General features: G+C 43.5%; 1 protein-coding gene across 4 annotated transcripts in view; it reads right to left on the bottom strand.

Annotated features, from left to right (window-relative positions):
* specc1 (sperm antigen with calponin homology and coiled-coil domains 1) overlaps window positions 1–21,339 on the bottom strand; it is an 80,034-nt gene that overhangs the window by 4,668 nt on the left and 54,027 nt on the right. For all 4 annotated transcript variants that reach the window (XM_031571546.2, XM_031571548.2, XM_031571547.2 and 1 more), the window contains 7 exons: window positions 20,036–20,223; window positions 19,461–19,561; window positions 19,193–19,253; window positions 18,699–18,843; window positions 16,849–16,951; window positions 2,192–2,308; window positions 886–945 (listed from right to left, as the gene is read on the bottom strand). In XM_031571546.2, the coding sequence (XP_031427406.1) occupies window positions 886–945; window positions 2,192–2,308; window positions 16,849–16,951; window positions 18,699–18,843; window positions 19,193–19,253; window positions 19,461–19,561; window positions 20,036–20,223 (775 nt within the window). The remainder of the gene's footprint in view (window positions 1–885; window positions 946–2,191; window positions 2,309–16,848; window positions 16,952–18,698; window positions 18,844–19,192; window positions 19,254–19,460; window positions 19,562–20,035; window positions 20,224–21,339) is intronic.

The following is a 21,339-nucleotide window of genomic DNA, read 5'->3' as shown; positions in this document are numbered from 1 at the left end:
GGCGAATTTCGCCGAAAGGTGACGAGTTTGCACCCCTGAGTGTGAAACACTAGTATGACCAAACTTTAAATAGCATCATTATTTCCGTATAATTCAGTGAAATTGCAGCACTTCCTGGTAATCATAGTTTTTTATTTTTATTTGTTGTTTTATAGAGAACACCCCCTGCTAATTTCACAACCCCTAGGAGGCACACTGTAATAAAAGTCTGTTTTGGTTTCCAATTCGGCTTGTTAGTATGTCTGCATTACTCATTGGAGAAGAGGTAGAGTGAGCCTTTTGGGCTGTTTCACCCACATAAGTAGTGGAAGGACTCCCTGGAGAGGGAGGGAGGGAGGACGGGGACAGAGATGAACCTGGTGCCCTGCGGCTGCGGCTGGGGATGGTTGAATTGCTGCGTTATCTCAATAATCCCTGCAGCCTCAGAGTCCGTTCCCATGAACCTGGACTACAGCTAAGAGGAGGCCAAATCCCAAACCACTGTCCAACCCAAAATGATATATGTATGCTGTACATGGAAGTGTGATATATGTATGCTGTACATGTCAGTGTGTCACAGCAGGAGCACATACAGTTCTGGCAGATACGCAGGAGTAAAAAAAAAAAAGAAAAAAGAAGAAGGAATTCTATCATGTCATGAAGAGATGTCTGACTAGAGCTACTGCACTACCACCATGACTATGGCTATGACTTTCAGTTGTCCCATACCTACTTTTATCCACGGGCACTGGGTGCACTCTCTCTGCCAGGGCTGTTTTGTCTGACTGTCTGTGTGTGTGTGTGTGAGAGTGTGAGTGTGAGTGTGAGTGTGAGTGTGAGTGTGTGTGTGTGTGTGTGTGTGTGAGTGTGAGTGTGAGTGTGTGTGTGTGTGAGTGAGTGACTCACCAAGGAGGCTTTGATGCCAATGCTTTCTGCTGCCTGGAACGCCAAAGTCAGGTTTCGGACCTTTGGAAAAATAAACAAGGGATTTAGGCACATGGTAGTAAATAAACAGACTGGATGAAACCCCAGGCATTTCCATTGAAATACACTTCAGAGAATGAATATGAGGCTGACTTAGTCCTAAAACTACAGATGCTGAGCCAATGATTTTCATTTGCAGCACAGGCTCATTTCATATAGGGACTGGGCTGAATAAGAGTAAGATCAAGAGTCTTGCAGAACTGTGTAGTTAATTAACAAATTAGTTTCCATATATGTACACACTGTTAAGCGTAACAAACCTAAACTCAAATTGTAACAGGTAGTCAAAGTAGCTGTAAAGGATACGTTTTTGAACTAAATAGAGTAACTGAAATTACATGATATAACTAAAATGCAGATAGATGGGGGGGCTCTTTAGGCTCTATTACATAGAGCCTAAAGACCACATAAGAGTGGACCCTACACCCTTAAGTCTTTCTGACTGCAATACTGTGAAGACTCCCTATTGAATAGTTTAAAGGTGCAAAATATAGATTTAGCTTCTAGGCTTCTAACAAACAACAGTGTGAATCTGATGGCATGATACAATTCAGTTTTCTCAATACTCCAGTGCATTCTGTAAATAAACTATACATTATGGTGAAACACTATTACTTCCCTGTCCTAGCAGAACTGCACCATTATGGTAGCCTATAGATCATTTCATTCATCAACAAAAACTACATATACCACCTTTAGGTTGATCGTTTCTGGGGGAGCCATGCCTGCATTGTCACTGCATTGCATTGATTCAGGTAAACTCGTTTATTTGGCGTCTCTGTCGACGTGGCAAACGGCTGGGCTGCGTAAGCCAAGGAGCTGGAGGTCACTGATGAAGGTCGCTGAGAAGAGACCTCCCCAGCACAGGACTGGGCAGCTTGGTGAATCATTTAAACGCGGCCATAGCCTGCTTCTCTTTGATCCCATAGCCTACTTCTCTTTCAAGACCTCTCCTAATCTGTGACATATGGGCGAAGCTTTGTCACTGGTGTGTGTGGTCTGGTTGTTATGTATGGTTAGGCCACTCGGTAAACACACAGGAACCCGGGGAAGTCCTCCCTTCAACCAGCCATATATGCTCCTATAATCACTCACATATCCATTCCACCTCCTCACTAATATGACAGCGGGAACAGAGGGTCAACCAGTACTTTTGATGTCCTCTAAGGACTAGACATTCAGTCTCTGTGTTGTGCGGTTGTTGAGCCTATGGGGGGCTGCACTGTACCTTATCCTCTTTGATGAGCTCTTGGTAGGGTATGTGGGCCGGCAGGTAGGAATGAAGAAGAGCACAGAAGGCCAAGCCATCGCTCCAGCTGCTGCTGAAGTTGGTCATGTCAATATTCTGTGAAGGAGGAAAATGGGAGAGAGGGACGACTGTTATAAGGGCGCCTTCAGGTAGTCATCTCTCTTTCAGCGCAACATGCTTCACATTGGATATATAACATCCGTATCATGGCTGGATATATGATATATTTTACAGAAACAACATGCATTTGTTCAGTTATGGTCAATATGCAGTTACAATGCTGGGATAATAATTCTGAGACTGCTGGAGAGTTCAACTGCATTTGAGCAATCTCCAGGACAGTGGTCATTTTGACTGATGATGTAAGGTTTAATAAAATTACATTTGGAAGAGAAAATATTGAATCAAAATAATCTAACCAAAGAATAGACTCTTTATGTGGGTATCCATGTGCTATGTCATGTTTCATCACCCTATTTGTGGATTGAAATGGATTTGAAATTACAAGTGCAACAGCTATTTCAATTCTTCTCCAGTTTGTTTTAAACAATACAAATACAAAGGCAAACGCCTTTTAAAAGAAAAGTAAGTAAGGTGCAAAAAAAGCTTCAGGACTCCCCGGTTAAGACAACGTACTATATATAAGCGCGAGGCCACATTAACATTAAGAATGTGGACTGAATTCTTAAGTGCTGGGCAGATGGGGGTTACAGCAGGTTGGACCATTCCACAGTGCCTATGTTTAGCCTTCCAGAGGGGAGGATGTGCAGGGAGACACGCAGGCAGGCAGGCAGGCAGGCAGGCAGGCAGGACGCTGTAGCCCAGACCCAGGAAGAGCTGTGGGAGGGCTCTGAGAGACAGGGACGAGTCCGCGAGACGGACACAGAGGCTCCTCTGAGGTCTGTCAGGACAAGCTGCACCTCATACATCACCGAGCCACAGCATTGGCCAGAACCGATAAAGAGAAAGAGATGGAGAGCAGGAGAAAGTGGGAGCAGTCGTTAAGGGAATGTCACACACACCCTGAGCTCCTATCTCCCTGTGGCTATTTCCTGTGCTTCCCCAGTTATTTGTCTTCAGGCGTGTTTTCCTCTGAAGCACGACTGGGAACGTGGCGTGTGGCCAGCGCTGCCTCTCCTGGGTACGGCTCTGGGGAGGCTGGGAGAGACCTTGGACGGCCATGACCCCCGGCATCGAAGTCTTTTGATTAGCCGTCAGATGTCAGAAATCAGGGGGTGACCCCGTCGCTCGTCCCGCGCTCCTTGTGGGAGGTCATGGCCGGGCCCAGCACCAGAGGCTCATCTGGCCAGATTTGTACCTCAAAGTTCAGCAGCTCTATGATTCTGAATATCTCTGTTTTTTTCAGTGCGTAAATTATGCCAGGACATGGACTTCACTGATCCCTCTGCAATGCTTTAGTTCCCATTGAGCATTTGTCTGATTTTAATTACCTTGACATGCTTCCAACATGGTCCTGACTTGACCTCCACCCCCCCATTCTGCAGAACCAAAAGCCATACGAATGAAGTGGAGTTAAAAGAACCAAAAGCACAAATGGGACCACAAGCTTTCTTTAATGGCCTGAGAAAAATCTAGTTGCGGGCAGCTCATTACTTACAAACCCTAGGGACAAAAAAAGAATTCTTTTTTGCTAAGGTCAATTGTAATGATACATTTAACTCATCCATGGGTTTCCCTCAAAAGTAAGCAGGTGATCTCTTCCTCGCTTCGCTCTCGCCCTCTTTGTCCTTACCAGGCCTGCATCGTCATGTCACGTAGCATTCTTGGAATGCCTGTGTTTTCCTGATGAGCGGTTTCAGCGCTGACCCCCTTTCCTTGTGTGGAGTGTTGACCTTAGACCTGAGGCCCACATATGACAGGGAGCTGAAGGGCAACCCTCACAAGTGCGATGGGGGCTTATGCACGTCTCAAGAGCATGGAACCACATCCTGGAAACACATCCTGGACTCATCACCTGGGAGTGTGTGTGTGTGTGTGTGTGTGTGTGTTAGTGAGGGTGAGGATAGCCACTGTGTCTTCATTGATGTCACGTATGTGTGGAGAAAAAGGGCTGTGTATAATCAGGATGTTTGTAAGGAAAGAAACCCAGATGACTTGAACTGACAGATAAGTGTGTTTATGGGGGTGGATGTGTGGTAAGGGATGATTAGGTTGGGGACTGAGGAATGTGTGTTTGGGGGGGGTTACTAATGTTAGACTGACTGGACCAACACTGTGGGACCCAGCTCATGAAAGCAAACACAGAATCGAGTGACAGGAAATATCTCAGTGTGCAAAAAGGACTGCAGAGGGAGAGAGAGGAAGACTGAGCAAGAGAAGGGTGTTTTTTTCTACAGACATTATTTCGTAACATGCATTACCAAATCTTGAACCACCAACCACCATTCAAATTCCTCCGCTGAAACCTCATGTATATAAGGCCCTGTTAACACATTCTGACGAATGTTTACATCACGTATTTGTGACATACACAGCCTTGCACAACCACGTTTCTCTAGAAAGAACGGCGAGACGTCACCTACGGTGAGAGTTCCCAGCATGTTCCGCGACCAACTGCGCCCTAATCTGTCTTTCCATCCATCGCGAGTCCTGGTGGCAGGGCCGGCTGTGTGCTCTGCTGTCAGGGAGACTAAGCAGGGTGTTTGAAACATCTGAGACCACGAGAGCTCACTGGGACACGCCGCGCCACAGACGCCACGCCGCGTCACATCACTCACCCCGTCACTGACAGCCAGGAGCCGCCTCAGCCTCAGCAGGCCTGACAGTGACTAAAAGTCACATGATGGAGGAACTGATGAACTAGAAGAGAACACAGCCTCAAACTGACAAGGCGGCGGATTGGCTCAGCTGCCTCTATTAGCTTGCAGGAGAACCCATTAGAGGAGGAAGGCCCTAATGGTGACTGTGAGCGATCTGACTCAGGAGGGTGGCACCCACTCTCTCGTTCCCCTTCAGAGGGAGAAGGAGAGAAGGAGAGAGGGTAAGAGAGAGAGAGAGAGAGAGAGAGAGAGAGAGAGAGAGAGAGAGAGAGAGAGAGAGAGAGAGAGAGAGAGAGAGAGAGAGAGAGAGAGAGAGAGCGTAGTTTTCTAAGGAAGAACCACAATTGCAGTGGTGACTAAGCGCCTTCTCCACCCCCTGTGTTCTTCCCTGTCTTTGTTTCGGCCGCAGCGAGGGAGGAAAAAGAACAACAAAAAGAGAGAGCTGAGGTAAGGAGCCACACAATGAATCATTATGCCCCTATGGCCGCCCAGGACAGAGAGAGAGAGAGGGAGAGAAAGAGACGGAAATAGACGCGGACGGACAAGGTCATTTAGATGACCACAGGCTGCAGAGGCCAGCAGCAGCTATGGTTTGCAGTACCGGGAATTTGAGGAGTCTTTGCCGTGCTTTAAACTAACCAGATAACACATTCCTCATCTTTGTTGCTTCCTTATATATACACAGGCACTTTCTCAAAGCCAGCACGCAGGTCTAGAGACACCGCTTGTGGCCCTATTTCACAACAGGCTTAACGTATTGCGTGTACACAAAACACTATATTATTACTTTCCCCCATAATTCCATTTGCTGACCTTTACTGAATTTTGTAGCCCATGTTTGTGTGTGAGTAAACAAACAGCAGCTGGCGTTAAAACTAGGGCAGGTGTGCTGCTCCTTTAAGACGGGCAGCCCCCTAAGAACCAGCAGAGTCCGCAGACAGATCAGACAACCTAACCCGCGCGAGAGAGACGGCCTCCCCCATCAAGCCTGCCTGGTTGTGTTTGTTCCGCACGGGCCTGGAGCACAGAGCGGGGACAGAGCAAGCGGATGAGCCCCTCTCCCCGCTCGGCCCAATCCCTCCGCTGAAAGCCGCAAAGGCCCCTGTTTTCTTTCCTCATTGTCTCCATCCTAAACAAACAGGGCTTTCTTTTTTTTTGTCTTTCTTTCACTGCATGTTGTTCGAGTGCGAGCTGCGAAACTGCGTCTGACCTAAATAAAGCACATCAAACGTCCAGACAGAAATGCAGTGGGAAGCCAGCGCAGGACTGTCTGACGATCATCTTAAAATAACTTTCAGAGAGGCCATAACAATTGGTGACAAAATAGTCAAAAAGTGCCTTACTGGGCTGGGGTTGGGTCCTCGTCCGGGTGGAATTACAGTGACTGAACAAACTGCAGTAGGCCCCTGTACACACAGGCTGCGTTTCTAAAGCCTCAACGTATCAGAGCGAATGCATCTGACATTGGTCTGACTGGCCATTGGAATGCATCAACATCAAGAGGCATGTATGAGGTTGCAGCATGGGAATTAATACGTATTAATAACAATTTATTGGGAGAACAAACCCCTTGAGATTTCAACATAAATAGAAAACACATTGCATAAAACAAATCAACATGAATACACTCACACATACACAGACAAAAGCTCTCCCAGGCCTCACAACTACCACACCCCCTGGTTCCCCAATGATGCCAAATACATACAGTAAATGTACCCATCCAAAGCTATATATATACATTAACATGCACCTACACATTAGAAATACATTATTTCCATGTCTCAAGTTTAATTAGAAATGAGTAAGTTGCTTGAAGATAAAAAGTAAAAAGAGAGTTATGAAAAGAGATAATAGATCTATGTAGCTTTACATTTAAAGGCATGTTGCCCAATTTCTTTAGAAATGTAGGAACGAAGGACAAAGGATGTTCATTATGCCTTACTATGCGATGACCTATATGACGACTAAACAATGACCTATATAGAATAACAAAGTGTTAATTTCTTTTTTATATGTTGTACAGACATGGACAAAATTGTTGGTACCCTATGGTCTTGTGGGGAATTGTGGAATTTAAAGCTCTGCAAGATCTTGTCTGAGAGACATAAAAAAAGGAGAAACCTTGAATCTTCTACTTCTCAAAGATATACAGACGTGGACAAAATTGTTGGTACCCTTCCGTTAAAGAAAGAAAAACCCACAATGGTCACTGAAATAACTGGAAACTGACAAAAGTAATAATAAATACAAATTTACTGAAAATTAACTATTGAAAATCAGACATTTCTTTTGAATTGTGGTTCAACAAAATAATTAAAAAAAACAAACTAATGAAACTGGCCTGGACAAAAATGATGGTAAATAATTTGACCATAGGGACATTTTAAACTAAGGTGTGTCCTCTAATTAGCATTACAGGTGTCTTTAAACTCGTAATCAGTCAGTCTGCCTATTTTAAGGGTGAAAAGTAGTCACTGTGCTGTTTGGTATCATGGTGTGTACCACACTGAACATGGACCACAGAAAGGTAAGGAGAGAGTTGTCTCAGGAGATTAGAAAGAAAATTATAGACAAGCATGTTAAAGGTAAAGGCTATAAGACCATCTCCAAGCAGCTTGATATTCCTGTGACTACAGTTGCTCATATTATTCAGAAGTTTAAGGTCCAGGGTACTGTAGCCAACCTCCTTGGAAGTGGCCGCAAGGGGAAAATTGATGACAAATTGAAGAACAACTTCCAAAGAGATTAGAGGTGAACTCCAAGGTCAAGGTACATCAGTGTCAGATTGCACCATCCGTTGCAGTTTGAGCCAAAGTCGACCGAGGAGGACACCACTGTTGAAAGCAAATCATAAAAAAGCGAAACTGGAATTTGCCAAAATGCATATTGACAAGTCACAGGGCTTCTGGGAGAATGTCCTTTGGACAGATGAGACAAAACTGGATATTTTTTGGCAAGTCACATCAGCTCTATGTTCACAGATGCAAAAATGAAGCATACAAAGAAAAGAACACTGTACCTACTGTGAAACATGGAGGAGGCTCGGTTATGTTCTGGGGCTGCTTTGCTACATCTGGCACAGGGTGTCTTGAATCTGTGCAGGGTACAATGAAATCTCAAGACTATCAATCAAGGCATTCTGGAGCGAAATGTGCTGCCCAGTGTCAGAAAGCTTGGTCTCAGTCGCAGGTCATGGGTCCTCCAACAGGATAATGTCCCAAAACACACAGCTAAAAACCCCCCAAGAATGGCTAAGAGCAAAATATTGGACTATTCCGAAGCGGCCTTCTATGAGCCCTGATCTAAATCCTATTTCAGTGACCATTGTGGGTTTTTCTTTCTTTAACGGAAGGGTACCAACAATTTTGTCCACGTCTGTATATCTTTGAGAAGTAGAAGATTCAAGGTTTCTGGGGGTGTTTTTTTTTATGTCTCTCAGACAAGATCTTGCAGAGCTTTAAATCCCACAATTCCCCATAAGACCATGCTGACCTTTACATATCAGAGAGTGTGGGTTGCCCAAATTGCCTCAATCTGTAAATAATTACTGTGTTTGTCTGCCATGGGATTTGATGAGCTAATGAGCTTCAACCAACAATATTTATCACAGGCCACCAGAGGCCTTACGTGCGCATACTCACTAGCTTTGCTTAACATGCCGGTCATGACTGCTGATGTCCCCTCCACATTAAAAGTGATGAAGAGGGGCTCTGAGACACAGTTGGCCTACGTTGGCTACGTGCAAAGATATCCTCTCACATCTTGAGAGCCAGATAGGCCTGCAGGAGCCTGTTGCATCTCTCATCTCATTGGGTCAAGCAGGTGAAGGCGAGGTAAGGTAAGAGGAGGAGGCTGGTGGTAAGAGGATGTGACTGAGGGAGGTAGCATCCCACTCACTATAGAAATGGCACGATTAACACACACACACACTGTCAGCTGTGGCTATTGTGCTCTGTTTCTCTCACAGGCTAATTAAGGATGCATTAGCCTGGCCTGTTCCTCGGCACGAGAGACACTAGTGGGGTTTTGCCATTTGCACCATCAAAAATGTTATCTGGAAAGTTTGAATAGTAACTATTACAACAATAGTAAATGGTAGTAGAAATGGCAATAGAAATCGACATTTGTATCACGGTGAGTGTGTTTTGGCAGTCACTGAATTAACAAAATAAATGTATTCACCCATTGTGACAATTTGTATAAATTAGTGGTAGTGGTTAAATTCCATGATTAAATTAGCCTGGGATACCAGACGAACTTAGCCCCGCCCACAACATTTGAGGTCGGGAAGTTCGGTCTGGCATTGCTCCGTTGAGGAGGAATTATGCCTGACCAGAAACTGTTCAGACCAATCAGATTGTCAGGGCGGGCTTTATACGATGATGGACAGATGATCAACAGTAACGTAATCAACCACGTCACCAAAGAGCGCTTGGGTTGAATTCGTTTTCAACAAACATGGCTACCGCTGGAGAGCTGAGATGAGAGATTCAAGTCTGTTTTAGAAGACATCGACAGCGCATTCATTTTGAAAGAGGAACAGAGAAACGCGATCAAGGCATTTGTCGATCGAAAAGATGTTTTTGCCGTCCTTCCTACGGGATCCGGTGAAAGTTTAATTTATCAGCTGGCCCCGATGGTCTACGCCCGATATGGTCATGCTACGTTGCTCTGATTGGTTGTATGTATATCCAATTGAGCGAAGAGGCATTTTTTTCCCTGGTTCGGTTGAAACACGCCCCATAATTACAGCCCAATGGAACAGTATCAGACTCATATTCTGACAACGTCAGGCTATGATTAAATAGCATTATTATCTGGAGAACTAGTAAACTGCCAAGCTAGCTTACATAGAATTAGAAACAAATAACATTAATGTTAGCAGGGATTCGGGCTTAGAAATAATGGAATCGACGTGATCTGTCGGTATAAAGTTGAAGAACTGGCTTAAGTAGAGCAAGGTTACAAAGCTATTGCAGCACTTACATTGTTTTATGCTTAAAAACATGATAAAACGTAGGTACCAGTCAAACATCTGGGCATGCCTAGAAGTAGTAGTAGTTAACGTTAGCGGCTGACTGTTGTTTTCTATAGAAACATCACGGCAATCAATGACAGCTCAGCTCAAACTAACTTCTTTATATAATATATTAATTTTGATTAAAACCTAATCACCAAGCATATCCAGACCATAAAACCACCTGTTTTTGTACTGATAGTCATGCATACCGCTCTTCTCTCAAGGACATATTCTGAGATCACTGCTGTAATTTCTGAAGCGATGGGACGGGAGAATACCGCCCTTTGTCTGTCATGAAACCTGTTTTTTCTACTCACATAAGGCTGGCTGCGCCCAGCTCATCTTTGGAGTTTGTTCATGATATTTGGTTGTGACACATCTCCCTCTTTTGCAAAAGATAAAGCGCTGAAATTCTGATTGCTGGTCTCTATCTCATTAACGTCTTGATATTAATTTATCTAACACCCATGTACGCAACGATATGGGGTGCGTCCATAGATACAATCTGGTGCTCTGCCTCAAAACGAGAGCACAATATTTAGAATTCACAGAGTGTTTTATTTATCAACGAAGAACCGAACGACTAAACTAATTTACGAACGCACCAACATGTCACTGTCTGCCTGATGTATCGGTTTCTTAATTCACACAGAAAAAAATCAGACTGACAGACTGAAACAAATTAAACTGACTTTTGAAAAAGGTAACGTCAAGCCACAGCTTAAAAGGATGAGAGAAATCTGTGAGAAAAAGTACAGGCAGGCCTACTGCCAAGAAGGAGATGCTAACCTACATTTTGGGAAATTAGGGAATGCCACATGGAGAAACATTAACTGTGCTTAAATGCAGTGTTGGATGGATTACCTTTCTCATAAACACGACCCAAAGCCTATTACCGTATTTTTCGGACTATAAGCCGCTACTTTTTTCCCACGCTTTGAACCTCGCGGCTTAAACAACGATGCGGCTAATTTATGGATTATGATACCTGTGACTGTATACGGTGGCTTTGTGTTTACGGTGGCTTTGTGGAGCTAGGATGCTAGCATGGATGCAGCCGCATGGATGCTTAGCTCCACGCGATTTCTCAGTATCTCTCAATAACTTAACTAATGTCAAAATAACCACAGTCTACCAGCGTAGACAGAACACAACTCAAAACACTTTAGAAAATAAAATAAAAGTTTACAACAATACAAATCCAGTCTTCAAGTTCTTTAGCTCACTGGTTTCAAACTAGCGTCTGTCTTCAATCTAACGTTCTAGCTTCTGATTGACTCTTGCGACTGTGCGCTCTTAAAGCAACAGTGCACTTATCTAACTGGCAAAACTAACTATTGTATTAGTTTTGATATTCATTTTAGCCTGTGTAAAGTTAATTTGTTTCAATGTTGCGGTAGGCACCTGCGGCTTATAGACATGTGCGGCTTATTTATGTTAAAAATAATTATTTTTAAAAAATTTAGTGCGTGAGGCTTATATTCAGGTGCGCTCAATAGTCCGGAAATTACGGTAATAAAAATAATACCTTCTCGTGGACTTGTTATTAAGACTTTTGATATAATTTTAATAATTCAACACAGGATGTTTATCCTGAAGAGAGAGTTAGGTGAGGAGTGCTAGGAGACAGGGGAAGGGCCTTCTAGAGAGGGAAGGAAAAGAAGAAGAGTGTTTCTCCAAGTCAAGGAAGGATCCTTGACGGCTACGTTTCAAGAATGCTATGTCATCGAACCGCCGCTGAAAGACTTTTCTGATGTCTAGGATCCTTCAATTTCTACCAAGGACCAAGTCCTTCGTTCAGAGAATTTTCAAGGATGCAGTTGGAGTATCCTCTGTGTTCTTAAAGCACCCACAATCCTATGCGCACATAACAGTGCCTTTTTTTTTTTGAAGGTGGGACCTTTTCAATGATGCTCACCTGCACACTCGCTAGACTGTTCCATTGTTTGTTCTCCGAATGCCAGGAAGGAGTCTTGCCTAGCCTCTGAAGGACCCGACTTGGGAAGACTCGGAAGGACCTGTTCTACCAAGGAAGCATTCTTGACTTTGAACACCCAGAGAAACCAAGCGAGCGCTCTTCCCAAGTGAGAGACATTGAAGAGGTGAGCCAGACAGCAGGTCCTGATAAATGCTCTGCAGCCGACCCTGTACGTTTATTTATCCATATTTCCTTAGTGTTACAGTGTTATACTTCCTTGCTAATCTACCTCTTAACTTCTCTCTCTCTCACACACACTCTCTCTCTCTCTCTCACACACACTCTTGTTTGCATAGTTTATTACGTCAATAAATTTACTGTTAACCAAACATTTGTCAAGTGCCTATGTTGTGGCTGTATCTATCTCAAAATCTCCCACCAGGTGCTCAGATATGTGTATATATAACAATAAGAAATTAGCAGTATTGTTTAGTGCAGACATTTTTTGCCCATTAATGCCAAATGTGTCATTTGAAGTGCTGCCCCCTAGACTGTGTAACAATACATTAGAATGCATATTAGTATTATTCCTCTGAATTTGAGTTGGAGACTAACTATTCATGACGGTCATGGCTCCTAACTGCATAGTATGGCCACAAACGACACATAGTCTGCACACTACAGACACATAGTCTGCACACTACAGACACATAGTCTGCACACTACAGACACACATACATGTACAATCACAGGCACTCTTCCTTATCTCTGATGTCACATGAATTAGTATAAAACAACAGTTGGTTTTGCATTTTTGGGGGAAATAGTGCAGGAATGAAAGAAAGTTGCAACCCATTGCAGTTGTTGAGGGAAATCCTTGAATCTATCTTACTATCACAGGATTGCAAATTCCTGGAGGACCTGCTCTACATGCAAAGTGCATCCACCTGCACAGAATCTTACAAGACCCCTTTCCTTAGACGTTTGCTTCACGGAAATCCCCATGAACGTGGCATGGTGCACCAAAGAGACGCATTTCTCTGCTGCCCTCCACACCAAAGTAGGTGTTTACAAAGTCAACAAACTCTCATAGATAACAGCGAGGCTCTTTTTCATTCCGAGCCTGTCGTTTAAATGTAATTACCACGCTATTTGGCCATGGACCTGGTGACAATAGCACAGCTGTCTAATGAGCTCTGCTCAGGGGACCTTTGCCCTCTCCTCTCCCTCTTGCGCCGGCTCTCGCAATGGGCTGACGTCTGCCGCGGGGGCCATGGCAACTTTGGCAAGACGCACAACACAATAAAGCGTCCAGTTTCCTGACACCTCATCTGAAGTGAACAGGGGAGCTGGCCGCTGTGGGGGTGGGAAGGAGAAGGTGAAGGGACAGGGGAGTGGGAAGGAGAGGAGGAGGAGGAGGAGGGGGCAAGCAGTCGATATTCATACCGGTTGTGCTCCCTTTCCATAACGTCCCTCCCTGCGGAAATGAACAAGGCTTTATGCAATTTACGGTGAGAGGGCTGTCAGGGGAATCTGACCACCCCCTTCATACATGCCCCTCTGAACACAAAGCAAACAGACATGTTTGAACTCAGATGCACTGCGGACACACTCCTTGGAGGAACACAGATAATAGACAATGCTCCGATGCATACAGACGCCCACAGATGCACATGCATGCCTTACTGCGCGCGTGTTTGCTTCTGCATCTGCGCCCTAGGGTGCGTCAAAGCGGGCTGGATGTGTCCTCCTGACAGGGCTGTCCATCTCCAGATGTTAACAGGTAATTGGTCCTTAGATGAGGACTGTTTCTTATTACAGAGGGTCCAAGTTGTCTGCTCTGACCTTTTCCCTGGGCCGACATTAAGCTCAATTTGCAGCTTGTATCCTCCTGAGGTGCCTAACCTTTTCCTGGGTGCATAACTGGTGAGAGGCCTGTGGCCATGTTTGTACCACTGAGCATCTTTTAAACAGCTAGGAAAGAGATAGCCTTCTAAACCCAATTTCTTGTAGCTACATGCATACACATATTTTATTGATATCCACTTTGCCTGCTAAAGCAAAATTATTTTGACCAGTCTATACATTACATCTATTTATTTGGGATTAATAGAAAAAAAAGGTTGGGGTGTTGTTAGGGACTGTTGTTGTGTTCGACTTGACTGTGACTGGAGATTGTGATATCACATTTTTGGGTATAATCTCCGAGCCACTGGTGTAATTCTGTACATAATCCAAAAAAGTGGGACTTGCCCATTAAAGTCTAAAAAGAAGACCAAGGTACAGCATTTGCTCATGGGTGCATAACATAACATTGTTTTAGAAGATGCAAAAAACTATTTTTGTCAAAATGTACAATCTTAATATCTAGAACTGTGGAAAATATCTTTCCAATTATGATGAAAAGCCCTGCCGTGGTTTGGTACACAAGGTTCTGAGTCAGAGAACATGCAGCATTCTTTGTTTCAATGTTTCATTGTAGGATTTCCCCCTGCATTGAAATCTGCACAATATGAGGGGAAATATTACTGGATTTACAGTAAGTAACACAAAGGCAAGATGGAAAAAATTCATAAATCATTTAACCGCCAAGAGCCTAATTATCGTAAACCAAACTTTTCAACTCTTAGCTAAAGCCTCTTATGACATTCCAGAAACCTGAGGGTGCCTGTGCTTTCTCCAGTGGGACTAAATGGGCGCGCCCGGCACATGAAACCTCTGCCATTTTTCTACTCTTTGGGCTTGATAAGCTAATCAAGCACACTCATGGGAACACTGCAAGATGGATCAGTCAGCGAATGTTGCACAACAACAAAACCATCCACATCTGTCAGCAGGCCGAGGTCCACTCCACAGAGGAATCGGCATGATGTGATTAAAGACCACATCTAAACCCGACAAGAGCACAGGGAAAACTGAGACCCACAGGGCCAAAACATGACTCAAAGTCCACTGCTCAATGTGCTGCAAACCACCATAGATTGGACATCTCATCCTATTGGATGATCCACGGCCAGGAGAGAAGGGGTTGTGTGGGAGGTGGGCTGTATCAATCAAAAGACTATGCGACTATGATGGGGTTGCTCTCAGCACCTGGAGCAAAGCATGAAATTAATGATATGAATATAACTCTTCGTCTTACCTTATGCGATGGTGAGGTATGGATGATACAGACAATATTTTTAACGTTAGCTACCAAAATTCTACAGCAGCCCGAGATAGAAAATTCAGTGAGTTTTTTCAGTAAGTGTTCTTATTGTGTTTACAAATAGCAGCTGTTTTTTTTATCAATTACATGAAACCTGATCATCATTTGTAAGTCCAACTGATTAAAAATGGAAAAAAGATTATATTTACGGCCCTGTGGTGCAGTCGTTACAACCTGGAGTTCAACCTCGCTCAAAACTGTGGAGACTTCAGGAGGAGCCCCCCATCACTGCCCCTCCTCACCATACTGAACAGCACTGTGTCTGCTGTGGAATCCTTCAGGTTTCTGGGTTCAACAATCTCCCAGAACCTGAAGTGGGAGCTAAACATCAAAACAGTCATCAAAAAGGCCCAGCAGAGGATGTACTTCCTGCGCCAGCTCAGGAAGTACAACCTGCCTCAGGAGCTGCTGATCCAGTTTTACACTGCAGTCTGTTCTCTGCACATCCATCACTGTCTGCTTCGGATCTGCCACTAAACTGGACAGGAACAGACTTCAACGGACTGTCAGGTCTGCAGAAATTATTATTGGTGCCGACCTGCCCACCATCCAGGACCTGCCCACCTCCAGAGCCAGGAAACGGGCAGGGAAAATCATTGCAGACCCCTCACACCCTGGACATAATCTGTTCCAGCTCCTCCCCTCTGGCAGGCACTACAGATCTCTGTACACCAAAACCACCAGACACAGGAACGTTTTTTTCCCCCTTGCCGTCACTCTAATGAACAGTTGACAAATTATTATATTTTATTATCATATTATATATTATATTGATTTATTTTATCCTAAACTATCGTGTTATACTGCATATTTCCAGTTTAAGTACATTGAGAGCAACTAAACCCAGAACAAATTCCTTGTATGTGAAAATGTACATGATTCTGATTTCCCTATATCTACTTTTTTAAAACATGAATTAGTTTAGCCTTGTTAGTGTAGTAGCCTAGTCTATTATATAACTCAGTGTTTGAGCCATCCTTGAGAAATCGGTCCACAACTCACAATTGCTGCACGTTCATTTTATCCCAACGACAATCTGTTTTATCAAAGAATTTCCAAACAATTGATTTTTGCTGTCACCATCCTTCCTCTTGTTGACCAAGTGCTCTGGACGAAGAACTGAGTATGTGCGAGAACTAGTGTAAAACTTTGGAGGGGGGTAATGTAGCCTATCGTTTCACAGAGAAAGATTAGTTCGGAACTGAACATCACGTGACTAACGAGTACTGGATGTTAATGTAGAAACTCAAGAGTTGATGTAGCTGCTTGATTACTCGATTACTCTATGTAACCGCTACACAATGCTGCAAACATTATAAATGCACGCGCACACACTGTGATACATTTACAAATACACTGAAAACACTGTAAACACAAGTGCATGTACTGTAAGTGTGTGAATACACACGCTTTGCCCATCATTAACACTGAATGTGTAGCGCAAATCTCCGTAAACAGAGTAATGGAATCCTTGTTTAGTAACTGAGAAGCCGTGGGGGCAGGACCTCACAAGCAAGCGATTTCACAGTGAAGCAATCCCTTGCTACACTTGCAATCTTCCACAAACCGGCACGTCTTATTGTGTAACACTGCGCGGATTCACAGAGAGAAAGAAAGGGAGAGATAGAGAGAAAGGGAAAGATGCAGCAAAAATGTGAAACTTTAGTGTCAGAGATATGCAAGAAGTCGTGGAACTCTGGCCCCTACCGGATAGCCCTCTGTTTTCTTCTGGCACCACTTCAGTAGAGCGTTTCTCTTTGATCCGCCATACTCCCGCGCCAGAGCGGCCAAGGGGTCTTTTCTTTCCGCTCTGTCACCAGGGGACACCGCACATAGTCATGGTGAGAGAGAGAAAAAGACAGAGAGAGAAAGAGACAGCGAGTAAAAAACACTCAACAACATCTGTGCATGTGTGAGAATGACCAATGTCTGTTTTGATATGGGTGTGTGTGTGTGTGTGTTTGTGTGTGTGTGTTTGTGCGCAAGGGACGTGTTTCCAAACAACCAGAGCAAAGTATTGCAGCAGAATCATCTGTCTTTTTTGTGTACACGCAAAATGTGTCACTCTACAAATACTTTGGGGCCGTTAGATGCCAATCAGCGAGTCCCTACCGTACATATGAGATCCTGCCTGTTCTGAGTGTTTAGCCCTTGAACACGTGCTGTTGTTCCATAGGGCTCTCTCCCTGAGGGTGCCACATCATGAAAGTTAATCAGAGCGCTGAGCACAATCATGGGAAGAACCGGAGGCAGCGTGGTCATTGCACTTAGAATCATGTCCACTAACCTCCCCGCGACAGGCCTTGAGCAAACATTAGTTAAACAACAAGGGTTGTGGTAGGGAGTGTGTGTGTGTGTGAATGTGTGTGTGTGTGGGGGGGGGGGACGGACATGGACTATGTTGCAGAGGGATTTGTCATAGTGTGTCTGGGGACGCTATTCTTACTTCTGAAATAATGTACTGTGACATGCAAATCTGTCCAATAAGGTCAGAGGCAGTGTTATTAGTGCCCAGGCCAAAAGTTGAAAAAACAAACACATAATGTTTCTCATATAGAACTAGAACAGCATCCTTTCAGGTAAAGATGGCCATTGAATAATATTAAACAGAAGCATTTTAACTAGGGCTGTCAATAGATTAAAAGTTAGTTTTTCTTCTAAGACTAAATCTTATAAATGAACAAGTAATCACTTTCAGACACTGTTGTTTAATTGTATTTTTTTGTAACTTTGACACCCCTAATTTTAACATTTATACTAATACAGTCATTCTAATTCGAATACACTAATACTGCCTGCTGTCATGCAATCCAAAGCAGGTTTCCTGGCAATATGAAAGCAAGATATTCTAGCCCATGCCAAAAATATCATTAGCCACTTCCTGACATTTTACTCAGAAATCAGAATGGGTCCATAATTGTATGGTTGGATGTCAATCTGAGTAAGTAGGCGAAAGAAACTAGAAGCGGATATTACTATGAAACTGAAGAGAAAGTAATTTCCAAGTATCAACGCTTAAGGGCCTAATGGAATATTTGAGGTTATTATCATTAGGGTTAAGAACACAAATGTTTTCCGCTATTATATATTAGACTTTAAATGGGCTGAAAGCTACTGGAAATGATTTGAGAAACAAAAAATCATGTCAGCTAATTTAGCTGTGAATGACACTCCCTATTACAAACATCTCAGAGTATTTCAGAGTCTCTTTCTCAGAATATAACCACGCCAATGAAAACATTTACCCAGAGATGAACATCCGTGCTGTGAGATGCCTCACAAGCCAAACACAACATGAAAGTGATAAAATGATTAATGTCAATATTTACAGTTCTTACGTGTTTTCATTCTCGTCAGTGATGTCTATGGTAATGCATCGTGGCAACATCAGTTTTAACATTCTCTACATCTAATATTGATCTTAGCAAACCTTTTTTGTATTTGTATTTTTGCTGATACACACCCACCCACACAACCAACGCTACTAATTAAACAGAATCTAACACCTGAGTCATTTGTGCTTTCCATAGGGTGCAGTAGGTCATTCTCGTGGTTACCTGAGCTTACTGTTGTCCCATGTATAGCTATACGAGCCCATTGAACAGCACAGAGCTGCTGGACTCTTAATCACAGACTCCAGCGAGGGGCTCTTTCTCATGAAAGAGGCAGGTTTCAGTTCATCACCGGGGCTTGAGAGGGGGTCTGAGAGAGGGGGGGGGGGGAAGAGAGAGAGAGATTAATGCTGAATAGTAATGCTCTGCAGATTACTCGCCATAATTAATGTGCAAACAAAAATGACGGGAAAGACTGTGCGAATAATTTAATTAACCGGCTGCCAGAGGTGCAATAAAGCCTCTTCATAAAATCAGAGCCAAATCAATACAGTGACATTTATTCCTGCTATCAGCAACACAGATAAGCATTCGGTCATTTCTGTAATGAATCCTTAGCTTTGCACTCTACTCAGAAAGCTAATTTGCTGGTTAGGAGTGAAAAAAGCGTTAGCTAGAGGGAAGTGTGTTCAGTGCATCACCGTTCTGAGATCATTTACCTGGGTGAGAGAAGTTGACCTTTCTTGGTGTGGTCTTTGACAGTGGCTTGATTGTGTGCCTCTAGAAAATAAAAGCATTAGATTAACACACACACACACACACTCTTGTGCAATCATTTTCTGGCCTGATGACCCAGCAAACAAAAAGGTACAGTATCACAGCTATCAGATGCAAAACACTGACAGCTTTGATACGTTATCTAGAGCTGGTGATTTGCCTTCCCCTGATGGTGGGGATGTACCTAACCGGAACTGGAATTTGTAGTACCTGAGTAGGATGCACTGTAGCAGAGGGGGACGTGCTGACAGGTATCCCACTCAAGGGGCTGCGGGTGGAGAGGTTGACTTTCAGTGCTTTAGCAGGACCATCTGGGGAAAAAGATGAAAACATCAAAGACATACACTGAGCATTGTGCCTTATGCTGGTCACACATATGATGACAGGAGTAAGCAGGGCCTGAGCTTGAAAGTGCTCATAATAACTAGGGCAAGCTACTTTAAGCTAAGGTCAAGCTAATTAAACGGGTACACAGGTACACGAAAGAGCTAGATTTATATCTCACTAAATAAAGGCGATATATAAAGCCTTGCAGCCTGGCTCTCAATAATAAATGAGCATGCCTCTCCTCTCAGCACGCACAGGTCCGCCATCACAAAGACCAGATAAACTCATGTATTTTGTGAGCACCTCTCCTTTCTTCTGTGTGTGCATATTTGGTCTGATGATTAGCATTAGGTAACAGATCAAATCTGGGTGCTTTCTGCAGGTCTTAATCCTGGTAAACCAGCTGTTGCACTCCCGCGGTTGGGGTCAGAGTAGGGAGATAAGGCTTGTGTCCTCACTGTCCAACGGCCGGTCGAAGGATTTAATGAGGGATTTGACCGAGGCGGCTATCTTGGCCTGGCTGCTACTGCTGCTGCTGCTCTCGCTCCCATCGATGCTGGCCGGCGTGTTCTGGGTCATCATGGGGATCCCACACCACTGTTCTCTCTCCTCCGGTTTGGGCACATTCATCTCATCACTCTGTAACCTAGAGAGAGGAAGGGGGATATAAGGCCACACAGCTGCAGATAGAGGGACCGGTTCATGCAGGTATAAGGCAATGTTACATCAATCCACTTGGACATGCAATGTACAACAAATAACCACCATATGAATATCAAGCTAGAACATCAGTAGGGAAATAGTACCATTGGTATACAGTAATCTTGGGGTAGTACATCTTACATTACTGCACTAAGAATGTGTATAGTCTGACAAAACTCAATTCTATTGATTATAAAGTCAAAGGAGAGGCATTCTGTGGTAGAAAGTCTGAACCTGTGCATGAAGGATTAAGACACAGAACACTTTGCAACAAACGAGACCATAAAGCCTCTAAAAGGTTTGATCTCACATTTATTCACTTAAAGCAATAAATGCACACAACATAATGACTCTACACATACGATTCATTTATAGTCTCATACTTCAGCTTTCCTAAGGAGCAGCAGTTTGTTTCTGATATTTTTTAACATCTCATTTTTAACGACTCAAAGGCATTTTTCTTAGTCTTAGCCTTAGCACAGAAAATAAATAAAAACATCTGAAAAACCCTCTTAAGTATTAGGCGCTGGGGCATAATCTGTGTTAGATAATCACATGCTGTAATAATCATAGTTGTGGCACAGTACTGCCACTACTGTAAAGTCCTCTGCTTTGTTTATTTAGAGTGGCTAAAGCCACAAGGATCACTTTAACCTGAGAGTTCAGCCAGCAGAACGGAGAGATATCCCTGACATTCGGATAGTTATCAGATGCATGAGCACCAGAGTAATCACTGAACAGAAGTATCAATAAACCTGTGTGTACACGGCAGCTGAGCTCCAAAACTACTTCAGAACTTCATAGCAGTAAAACTTGAAAAAGATCTATTGCCCCCCACACATATAGTGTAGTAAAATCCCTTCTATTAATAACACAATCCTAGGAATTCAAGGAATAATGATACAGAGCAAGGGAAGTCATTCATAAACACTTAAGTCATTTGACTTTGATACTTATTTGTGGGGGGGGGAAAAAAACATCAAATATGAATTCACGGAGATGAGGTGAAAAATAATGAAACAATCCACATACTATACCTAAACTCATATATTTACCACTA

This window comes from Clupea harengus, chromosome 8, assembly GCF_900700415.2.
Source record: "Clupea harengus chromosome 8, Ch_v2.0.2, whole genome shotgun sequence".
In the NCBI taxonomy this organism is placed as follows: domain Eukaryota; kingdom Metazoa; phylum Chordata; class Actinopteri; order Clupeiformes; family Clupeidae; genus Clupea; species Clupea harengus.
Note: the sequence above shows the minus strand (reverse complement) of the source record. Positions and strands in the feature narration are given on the sequence as shown.